General features: G+C 30.6%; 1 protein-coding gene across 1 annotated transcript; it reads left to right on the forward strand.

Moving 5' to 3' along the window:
* The first annotated feature begins 890 nt into the window (after positions 1-890).
* Positions 891-1963, forward strand: LOC140841640 (receptor-like protein 44). Its single transcript, XM_073209196.1, has one exon. The coding sequence runs from the start codon at positions 1157-1159 to the stop codon at positions 1955-1957; it is 801 nt and encodes a 266-aa protein (XP_073065297.1). The 5' UTR covers positions 891-1156; the 3' UTR covers positions 1958-1963.
* Positions 1964-12706: the final 10743 nt, after the last annotated feature.

The following is a 12706-nucleotide window of genomic DNA, read 5'->3' on the forward strand; positions in this document are numbered from 1 at the left end:
CAAATACGGATGATTACGGTTTTTTTTATAGACAAAAACTTGTGTGAACGGTCTCACGGGTCGTATTTTGTGATACGAATATCTTATTTGGGTCATTTATGAAAAAATATTACTTTTTATGCTAAGAGCTATTTTTTATTGTGAATAGCGGTAGAGTTGACCCATCTCACAGTTAAATATTCGTGAGACCATCTCACAAAAAAACCCACTCTTTTTTTGAAATATTGTAACGAACAAAGTATCGATTTTACTAAAAAGAAAGCTATACAAACCATTAAAAGCATAAAACAAACTAAATCAAACCTAACTTTTTTTTTATTCAGCTTGGGTTTGATTGATTTTAAACTTAATTTGTTTATATATAAAATATTTGTTATTTTTAAACATAATTTATTTTTTAAAAAAATAGACATTACATATAAAAAATATCAGTATGTGTACATATATTAAAAGCATTTACCAATATAATGTACGATAATGCGATTATAAATTTAAAATTACCAAATAAAATTTACTTTGGTTTAAAAAAAAACACTTCACATTAATCTTTCAGCACTTAGATATCTCATAAAACTAGTAAAGAGAAATAAATATATTTTTAAAAACAATAAAATTAAGAGTGGGTTTCAAGTGAGACCGTCGCACGGATCATACTCTGTGAGAGGGGTCAACTCTACTCATATTCATAATAGAAAGTAATACTCTTAGCATAAAAAGTAATACTTTTTAATGAATGATCCAAATAAGAGATCTGTCTCATAAATATGACCATGAGACAAACAAGTTTCTATCACTAAAAATTGATTTGGTTTGTTTAATTTTAAACCGACTCAAGGTATTGATTTGATTTTGGATTTGACAACAATTTGGTGATGATATACCCAAAGTGCCCCCGCGACCAGAATCCGTGTTGTCACCGTCTTTGACCCCCCCACCCTCTCCCTCACTCGTGTCAACACCACCATTGCTCTCGTTTTCAAGTTTCCTTTGTGGGCTTCGTGCTCCCCCCACTCCCCATGTCGTAAACAGCAAAATCCTTACAAGAAATATGCATCTCCATCGCGCAGATTGTCGAGCTTCAGCGTAATCCGATTCATTTGTTTGTTGTTACAGAGAGTTTCCGTTGGTGGGCACCTTTTTTATGCGCTGAAAATACATGGGTTTTGCGGGCCAGCTGATGGCTTTGACCCTGCTAGCCATCGTCGCCGCGGATCCGAACGACGAGCTCTGCCTCACCCGTCTCAGTGAGTCGTTGGAGGACCCGTTGAAGAACTTGCAGAACTGGACTCGAACTGTTTTCGCGAATCCGTGTCAGGGTTTCACCTCGTTTCTACAGGGCGCCACCTGCAACAATGGCCGAATCTACAAGCTCTCCCTCTCCAATCTCTCGCTTAGAGGCACCATTTCTCCTTACCTCTCGAATTGCACCAACTTGCAAGCCCTCGATCTCTCCTCCAACTCCATCGCCGGACCGATCCCCACAGACCTCCAGTACTTGGTCAATTTAGCTGTACTGAATCTCTCCTCCAACAGCCTCTCCGGAGAAATCCCGCAGCAATTGGCTCTTTGTGCTTACCTGAACGTCATCGATCTGCACGACAATCAACTGTCGGGCCCGATCCCGCAGCAGCTCGGCCTCCTGGTAAGACTCTCGGTTTTCGATGTATCGAATAACAAGCTATCCGGGCTCATACCCGCTTCACTGGGTAACCGAAGCGGGAACCTACCGCGATTCAATGTGAGTTCGTACGAAGGTAACAAGGATCTCTACGGCTACCCACTGCCGCCGATGAAGAACAAAGGGTTGTCGATTTTGGAGATCGTGGGGATCGGGCTGGGGAGTGGGTTCATCAGTCTGGTGCTGAGTTTCACCGCTGTTTGCATTTGGTTGAGGGTTTCGGAGCAGAAATTGGCCAATGAAGAAGTCAAAACCAGCCAATTCATGCCTGATTACTGAAGATCAGTCGCCAAATTCCCCCATATTCAACTGAAATGTCGGAGATTAAAATCGCTGGTATGTCCCATAAAGATTCCAGCTTTCTTCTTCTTTGGGCTTCTCTTACGCTTTCTTCCTCTCCTTTGATGGGAATTCCATGGATGGGTTAGCTTGATCAATTCCCATTTTTCCCCTGGAATTTTTTCTTCTCCTTCCCCTTCCCCCCTAATTTCTAATTTTTTTTTCACTTTTATTTAATAGTATATAATTTTCAATAATAATTATTTGATAGAAATGTAAAGCTAAGATTGAATAAATTAAAGAATAATGCTACACGTACAATCAAATTTATACAACAATTCTTATGACACAAAAAATTCAATATAAAATCTTCATTTATCAACATGTCATGATAAATTCAATACAAAATCACACTATATAATAACAAAATCTCATTATTTAATTATTGTAAATAACGTTATACCATAGTTTGGTTGTACCACTAACATTAACAAAATGAAATGTTTGTGAGTTTCTAGCGAGCTTTTTTTAAAAAATAATATAAATTTAAAAATTATTTATTAAAATATTATAAAATTGAGATTTTTATGAAAATAGTGTAATCCGACACTTTTTCTTACTGATTCTAATTTTTTTTTGGAAAAAAATAAAAAAAGTGGGTCACAGATTCAAATGAATCCATGACAGAGTGTCACAGATTCATTTGCGCCCATTTCGTCGATTCATTTGCGCAAAATTCTTAAATGTTGTTACGGAACTCTAAATAATTTGCGCAAATTTCCTCCATCAATTTATGCAAAATTCATTTGCGCCCATTTCTAAATGATTTTTTTATTGTTCTCATAATAATAACAACACTAAACACAAAAATAATTTTAATATTATCAACAAAAATAATAATGTTACTTTTTAAGAGTCGTTCGAATGAAATTGATTATAAAATCAACGAACAATATTATCATCTAATAATGTTTAACATTTTTATCAAAAAATAATATTATAAAACAAAATTATTTCAATAATAATAAAAATAAAATTGATACATGTTAAATACTTAAAAATTACTGATGCTTGATAAACCAACGTAGCGTAGTCGAAAAACACAACCGGAAACAAAGAATTCGTGACAACCTTTAAGAATTTTGCGCAAATCAATAGGAGGAAATTTGCGCAAATGAATCGACGATTCGTCGCAAATGAATCCATGACACTGAATCCGTGACAGAGAGTCACGCAAAATTATTTTATTTTTTTTGAAAAAAATTTAGAATTCGTATGAAAAAGTGGTGGATTGAACTATTTTTTTTTCAATTTTGTAATATTTTAATAAATAATTTTAAAATTTGTATTAGTTTTTTAAAAAAAGCCTTTCGAGTGGCATAGTGCTCATTTTTCTTTGTCGCCCACCACTCCTGGTTTTGGCACTCTCGGTTTATCACGTGTGACCAATTGTATTCTCTCAAAATTGGGTATTTATCTGAATAACATAATTACAATTTTTTTATCTTGAATTTAAATCAATGGATTTTGATTATAATTTTGTTGATAATAATGGAACAATAGATAGATTTTAAATTAATACCTTACTTTTACACATTAATTAGAAAGTAAATTAATTTGAAATGATATTTTGGGTGAAATTGAAATTCATTTTGATTAATATGAACATAAAATCAAGATGAGTAATTATAAAAACATGCTACAAATCAAAAATATATTTGAATATATTTGAAATTCATTAATACAAATACAATATTAACGTATGGACCAAAACCGTTTTGATTCTAACTCGGTATCAAAATCGTTTGTCTCTTTTTTCTTTGCAGAAACTTGTGTGAAACGGTCTCACGTATTTTGCGAGACAGATATCTTATTTGAGTCATCCATGAAAAAATATTATTTTTTATGTTAATAAGAGTATTATTTTTTATTATAAATGTCGGTAGGGTTGACGTGTCTCGCAGATAAAAATTCGTGAGACCGTCTCACAAGAGACCTAATTTTTTTTAACGATAAATTCACGTTGGAAAAGGGAGGTTGTTGTGACCTTTATTGACAAACAAATTAATTAATCGACCCTCTCACCAACTTATCTACTTGCATATTCTATTGTAAAATTATGAATGCTTGTTTTAAGTTGAAATATTCAATGAACTATTTAAAATAATCCCTAATTATTAAAATGATTTTGTTTTTTTCTTTTTCAATGTGCGTTTAGTAAGATGATGATCTCCATATATATTGTCAAATAAAAAATTAAAAGAATACTAACAAAGAGAAAACACCGAAAGGCGAAAGTAAATGTAAGAGAGTCAAAGCAAAAACGAGGGTCCCGAGAGAATTGCATGCTTGTGACTCATACAGTGGGGCCTCTTCTTCCCATATTTGTTCTCAAAATTCACAACAAACTTCAACCATGTTTGGACTCACTACATTCATTACTCATTCAATGACAATAAATCCTCACTCTTTTTTTTTAAAAAAAAAAAAATTTAGGGTTTTCGATATTTATAGTTTCATTATATTGTTTACAAATTGTACCCACTTATGTTTTTATCAATGAAATGACACTCGTCTATTGGATGTGATGAATTATATCAAAATTATATATCCAACAGATGAGTGTCATCGGTGGAAACCATAGCATATATATATTATATTATATTTTGATGAGTAGCTAGGGGTGTGGAAATTTAGTATATCTAAATGTGCATGTGTAGTGCTTCATGGGGATTGGGAATACGCAACAGTTGGAAAGAAGGATATTTGCACAACGCAGAAGAATAGCAGGCAACAACAGTTGGACTGCATGCTTCTTGCTTACTTATTTTCAGGTTGCTGAAATATCTGAACTACTCGTGGATTTTATTGGCAGTCCTGCTTCTGCCAACTATAAAACGAAAGACTAACCAAGTTGATTTCTGAAGTAGACATGCTAATTGAAAAGGGAGGTGTTTTGTAAAATTTCGGCTTTTTTGTTCATTCATGATACTACAGAGTTGCAGCGCATGCATCAACCCTTTCGACATGAGCTTTTCGATAAAATCGTGATTTCGAAGATCGACGTGATTTGTTCGTCCTTGATATGCTGGAATTTTGGACAACATATTAAGAAATTACATTTCACCATATATCAAATATATATCGATTACTGAGATTTGAATCATTTCATCGGTAAAACAACTACTGATCGATCTAGTTCGAGCTCTAAAATTTCATTAGCTTTTAGCTAATAAGTTCTTAGAAAGTAGATTTGGATTCTATTCATGGATAGACTGCGTGGTTCATTGCTAAGCCTGTAATCCGGTGAACTAGTTAGTGTTCGTTTTTCTTCTCATACTCTGGTTACTCGTTCCCTTCTAGTTACCCAAATACTAATTAATACATTATTTTCCCCTTTTGTTTTTATATATAGTTTTCTACATGCTTATTTTGTTACATTCATAAAAGTTTATAACCATTTATATATATATATATATATATATATATATATATATATATATATATATATATATATATATATATATATATATATATATTCTAATTATTTCAACATTATTTCATAAGACTAGTGGCGTGATAAGAAATTACCAACTCAACCCACCTATTTTAGGTGATGAGGCAGCCGGTCAGGTGGGGGCGGCCAGCCGGCGATCAGTCCAAACCCGCGCAACCCATTTTTAGGAAATTGTCCACTCAATCCACCTATTTATTTGTATGACGGGTTTATAGCGCTTTGAAATTTCTAGACAATTATTTTCCTAGTTACGTTCCTCAACCATCAATCCTATGACTACGCAGTCCTAGTTTCACTCATGGTTTTTTTTATCTTTGATCATTTGTAAACAGAGATTTGCGGGTCGTTTAACGATGATGTTTCATTAAAAAAAAAAGAAACTTGATAACTAATTTCGGTTGAGATTTCTAATTAAGGCAAAAATTTGTGTGAGACGATATCACATGTCATATTTTATGAGACATATCTCTTATTTGGGTCATCTACGAAAAAGTATTATTTTTTATGCTAAGAGTATTACTTTTTCTTGTGAATATCGGTAACGTTGACTCGTCTCACTGATAAAAATTCGTGAGACTGTCTCACAAGAGACTTATTCTTTTATTAGTGAGCACTGAAGCACGTGAGTGGAAACTGATCAAACAACTCATGAGCAAGTAGCCGTTAGGCGTTTATGAAATCTTGTTGCAATTCTGTTGTATAAATAGTTGGGTGTAGATTGATTATTATGTATCGTTAGTTATAATAATTGTCTCAATTAAATAGAACAATCGAAACTTAGTTTTTGAGGTGTTTTACGATTTAAAAGATTTAAATTGTATCGTTACCATAAACTATACTTTTTGATAAGACGAAAACACTCATTCTTACATGTATGTTTTCTCTTGTAGTTCAACAAGAAGCTATTTTCCACACACACATATATGCAGTTAAATACCTTATTATCCTCATGTGTGGAAAATGATCAGTTTTTGCCATTCTTCACATAAATTGACAAAAGTACCCTAAGCTCTTTAATAAAGTATTTTTTGTTGAAATTCAATATTGTAAAAATAAAATTAGAAAAAAATGGGAGGATTACCCTAAACAGCCGCAACTTGAAATAATAACTTCAACCACTTGATAAATAAACATTTTTTCAGTTATTTTTAATTTTTGAAATTAATAATAAAAATAATACCAAAATAAACTAATAATATTGTTAGTAATAAATACTTTACTTTTAAAATTGTATACTGTTAATATTTTTACATTATTATGATTATGAATAATTTATTTTGCTAATTTCCTTTTATTTTTGCAATATGTTAAATTCGAGGAAAAAAACAGCAGATCAAAACCCTCAATTAATTCATGGACAAAGAATTTTACTAAAAAACTAGAGTATAAAAATGGTCAAAAAATACGACGATTTCCAGACTAGGGTTTTCAATTTCGACTATTTTTTAATAAAAAAAATGCAAGGTTCATTAGCTTATTAATTTTTCTTAGGAGGTTTTACGTCACTTAGTGGCTTTACTGAAAATCTGTCATTAGTCCAATATATATCATGTCGATCGAATTTTCAAAAACAGCACCACTCAAAATTACCAATGCTTTCTAAGTCATCGTCTTTGATTTTGTACTAAAAAACTATTTTTTTTAGAAAAATAGTTAAAATAATGACAAAAGAACAAAAATTAACATTTTAAGACACTACCGACAATAACATTTACAATTTAATATCTTCATTATTATGTATATGGAGGAATATAAAAATCAAGAACGAGTAAACATTATTAAAATTATGTCGTGTTTTACTTTCTTTTTTTCACTAGACATTTACTTCTGTCTCTTTCAAGGAACGTTCCAAAAGAGAAAATCACAATTTTGATAATTTATATATATATATATATATATATATATATATATATATATATATATATATATAATAATGAAGATATTAAATTGTATATTTTGGTTTTTTTATTTTTTTCAAAATTGGGTTTTAGTTTTGTGCCTTTCAATTTTTGACACATTTTAATTATTTTTCATCGAAAATACTGATGTGACACTATACGGATGACCGCATATCAACGTCATGTTGGTAGAAGCTGAAACAAGATTGCAAAAACTTACAGTGATAGATAATATATTAAAACTGAAATTTGATCGTGGATGAAACCAAAATCTAAAAAAAAAGACCAGTTTACGTGACCAAACTATAGGTTCTCATTTTTTTAAGAGTTTGATGTATTGTAAATAGGTTTTTTTTCCAAACGTTTAATAATTTAACGAAAAATTTGCATATTAGCAATCTGTCAGATAAATTATTTCTACATAATTTATCATTTTAAAATTCACTTTTATGGTTAATTCAGATCTTAATAATCAAGACATAACTAACTTATTATGCGGGCCTGTATTAGATAAAACTTTGGGATAAATTATCAAATTCAAGTAATTAACTAAATTTTTTTAATTGAAAAGAGTAAAGGGATATTAATATCCCGTGCATATTTTATTTTGTAAAACATGATTTCATTGAATTTTTCATATAGAAATTTTAATTATAGTGAAAATATCTTTTTTGTAATTAATATTTTGTTACACGTACCCTGCTATTATCTCTTTCTGGATTTCTCCTTAAACCGACACTGGGAAGACAAGAAATCTCCAACATCGGAAAATGAACCCAAAAAAACATGTTAAGAAATCTGTCTTAGCATTAAAGTAATATATTCTCATGGTCGTGCGACTCGGGCCTATTTTTTTCGGGGCACATAATTTATTATATAGTAGTGTTTGAATTTATTATTTATCAAATTTTTTCTGTTCATATAACAAAAAATTAATTTTCCTGTGTCCAATATAATTTTTTTTTATAATTTATGGGATCTCGATAAATTTATTTATAAAATTTATTATTTTTAGGTCGTTTTTTATTTTTTTATCAATATAAATTTACTTTTCCCCGGAAGAAAAAAAACTTTTTTTTATTTTATAAATTTATTACATATGTAATTGGACAGATATAAAAACCTACTTTATGTTTCATAGAGGTTTTGTACTAAATTAATTGAAGAAAATAAATAAATATTTCTCAATTGTTCACCTTGCTTATAAAGTCTTGTTGATTATCCTTTATTTTTCGGTTATAGTAAAATGAAGTTTCTCAAAGTTAAAGTTTATCAAAACTTTTCTCTGTAATCAACAATGTCATAAGAAAATATCGAATAACTTGATTATGCTATCAATTGAGAAATAAATTACTGAATAAAGTTTAGTATTTTTGGCTCTAAAATTTTAAGACAAATTGTTTTTTAGTGATCATTTTGTACATGTTTGATCTTATTAATCAATTATAATATATATATTTTGACTATTTCCTATTGTTTAGTTTTTATATTATTTTTTAAGTCAAGAAAGTTATTATGAATCTAAAAAAATATAAATACATGTTTTGATTTAAGAGCCTCTTTTTAAAATTAAATTCGGACCTAACCTAAAAATTGTTCGGATCAATCTTGTGTATATATACATATTATATACCAAAACAATATATAACTATTTTTGAAATTAGGCTACGAGGCCTCGGGCCATATGAATATGTATACATGCCCATAAAAATTTTATGTAATGGTTTCGACAAAAAAATGTGTGAGATGGTCTCACGGGTCTTATTTTGTGAGACAGATCTTTTATTTGAGACATCCATGAAAAAATATTAATTTTTATGCTAAGAGTATTACTTTTTATTGTGAATATCGGTAAAATTGACCCGTCTCACAGATAAAGATTTGTGAAACCGTCTCACAAGAGACGTATTCTTGTAATTCATATGCAAATTATTACCAATGAATATGAATACACTATTTACAGTCATTATATATAAAGATCCAACCATTTATTATTTATTATATTATATTAATCTTCAAGAAAATTAAGTAATAGCTTCTGAAAAAAACAATTATTACATATAAAAAACGCCGATGGACGCTATCGAAGTAAAATTGTTATTTAAAGACGTTGAAATTTATAGAACGATCTACTATATTTTCAAAATATTTATATCCAAAAGGTATCTAACGTGTTACATAATAATTATTAGAAACATCCATTTGTCATAATTTGTATGATTAGTTAGTTGAATATGTCTTTTTTGAGATGATTTTACGGATCTTTATTTATGATACGGGTCAATAATGTTTATATTTAAAATAAAAAATAATATTTTTGATATAAAATAATAATTTTTCAAGGTTGACCTAAATAGAAAATACATCTCATAAAATCGACATATGAGACTGTCTCACAAGAGTTTTTGTGTAATTAATTTATTCTTAAAATTTAAGGGATCGGATCCAAATACACACCAAATTTCTTATTTTTTTTTCAAAAAAAAAAATAGCCACTCTTAAATTTTTTTCGTCTTCATTTTCATTTAAGTATGTGTGGTCCATGATTTTTTTAAGATTTAAAAAAATTATATTTATGCATAATTAACGGTGTCCATAGTAAAGACAAAAAGTCAAAAACACTTTAAAATTTTATAATTAATCTTACTAAACATGCAGATTTCATCCCCTAAAATACTAATATGCATAATATGTATTTACAATATTTTATGTATCTTTTTTTTTATGGGTTTTGATTTGATATGGACATTTTTATAAAACCAAATGGGTGAATATATAGTATTTTTTGTTGTGAAAAAGTAAAAATTTATGGTAAAAAGTAAAAATCTCAAACTCTCAAAATTTACCAAACTACACACTTTATAATATTTTTCTCTCTACTCAATTGTGATTTTCTTCACAAATGAGAGATCTATTTATAGAGTTTCATTACACATAATCCAAAAATAAAATACATCATTACCTACATCATCACACACAAATTTCTAACTTTACAACTCTTATTTTCAACATTCAAATATTCAACTATTACTTTTTCCATATTAAAATATATTATTTCAACACTCCCCCTTGTGATGATGATCATGATACGATGATGTCTTCATTACGTGTTTTGTACTGCCTCGTTAAAAACCTTACTAGGAAAAACCCATTGGGATAAAAACTATAGTAAGGGAAAAAGAGTGCGGTCACGTGAACTCCCCCTCATGTTGACATGAACAACTCTTCACAAATTTCGTAGATTTCGCATCCCAATATTATATATGTGCTTTCTGAATATTGACGTAGGTAGTGCCTTTGTGAAGAGATCTGATGAGTTTTCACTTGATTGAATGTGACGAACATCAATACATTTATTCTTCTCAAGCTCCTTGGTGAATGCGAAGAACTTAGGAGGAATATGTTTAGTTCTGTCGCTTTTTATGTATCCTTCTTTCATTTGAGCAACACATGCAGCATTATCTTCATATAGTATCACAGGCTTCTCATCCAATGATAATCCGCATGAAATTTGGATATGTTGGGTCATTGATTTTAACCACACACATTCACGACTTGCTTCATGTAGTGCAATAATCTCGGCATGATTTGATGAAGTTGTTACGAGCGTTTGTTTCTGTGAACGCCAAGATATTGCAGTGCCTCCACGAGTAAATACATATCCAGTTTGGGAACATGCCTTGTGTGGATCAGATAAGTATCCAGCATCGGCATAACCAATTATACTTGGATTAGCATCTTTTGAATACAAAAGTCCCAAGTCTGTCGTTCCTCGTAGATAACGGAATATATGTTTAATTCCGTTCCAGTGTCTCTTTGTTGGATATGAGCTAAATCTTGCCAACAGATTCACGGCAAAAGATATATCAGGCCTTGTACAATTTGTAAGGTACATAAGGGCACCGATGGCACTTAGATATGGTACTTCTGGACCAAGAATATCTTCATCATCTTCACATGGACGGAATGGATCTTTTTCTATGTTTAATGATCTAACAACCATTGGAGTACTTAAAGGATTTGCTTTATCCATATTAAAACGTTTAAGGATCTTTTCTGTATAATTTGTCTGGTGAACAAACATTCCACATTCTTTTTGTTCAATTTGTAAACCCAGACAATACTTGGTTTTTCCAAGATCCTTCATTTCAAATTCTTCCTTCAAGTATGACACAACTTCTTGAATTTCCTTATTCGTTCCAATGATGTTTAAATCATCAACATATACAGCAATAATTACGCATCCGGATGTTGTTTTCTTAATGAAAACACAAGGGCATATTGAATTATTTACATATCCCTTTTTCATCAAGTGATCACTTAGTCGATTATACCACATTCGACCTGATTGCTTTAACCCATATAATGATCTTTGTAATTTCACAGAATAACATTCTCTGGGTTTTGAACTTTGTGCTTCAGGCATCTTAAATCCTTCAGGGATTTTCATATATATATTACTATCAAGTGATCCATATAAGTAAGCTGTAACAACATCCATAAGACGCATTTCTAAATTTTCAGATACCGTCAAGCTAATCAAATACCGAAACGTAATTGCATCCATCACAGGAGAATACGTTTCTTCATAATCAATTCCAGGCCTTTGAGAAAAACCCTGTGCAACAAGTCGAGCTTTATATCTTACTATTTCATTTTTCTCATTTCGCTTTCGAATAAAAACCCATTTGTATCCAACAGGTTTTACACCTTCAGGTGTAAGGACTATAGGTCCAAAAACATTACGTTTATTTAGCGAATCCAATTCAACCTGGATGGCTTCTTTCCATTTTATCCAGTCCTGCCGATTTTTACATTCACCAAAAGATTTTGGTTCATGATCTTCATTATCATTTATGATGTCGATTGCCACATTATAAGAAAATATATCATCAATTTCATCTATATCTTTTCGGTTCCATATTTTTCCAGTATTAATGTAATTGATAGAGATTTCATGATTCTCGTCAGTTTGTGGTTCTGACAGAACATTTTCATCATCATGTGTTTCTTCAGGAACAACATTCTCTATTTTGTGATCATCATGTTTCTCTATGAATTTTCTTTTTCGAGGATTTTTATCCTTGGAACCGACTGGCCTTCCACGCTTTAGGCGTTTAATGACATCATGGGTATCTTCCATTTGTTTCTTTGGAGAACAAAAACATACCGAAAAAGAAATTACATGGTATGTATCATCATTGTTACATCTGGATCCAAGAACAAAACAATGTGAAAAAGATGTACAACAAATTGTACACTTGCAAAGAATAGCAAATCAAATACCAGATGCATTTGCAGACACAAAAGGGGTAATTAAATCATATATACATG

The sequence above is a fragment of the Primulina eburnea genome, chromosome 9, assembly GCF_022965805.1.
Source record: "Primulina eburnea isolate SZY01 chromosome 9, ASM2296580v1, whole genome shotgun sequence".
In the NCBI taxonomy this organism is placed as follows: domain Eukaryota; kingdom Viridiplantae; phylum Streptophyta; class Magnoliopsida; order Lamiales; family Gesneriaceae; genus Primulina; species Primulina eburnea.

Excerpts from the sequence above, each read along its gene's own strand:
- LOC140841640 (XM_073209196.1), top strand. The coding sequence starts at position 1,157 with ATGGGTTTTGCGGGCCAGCTGATGGCTTTGACCCTGCTAGCCATCGTC.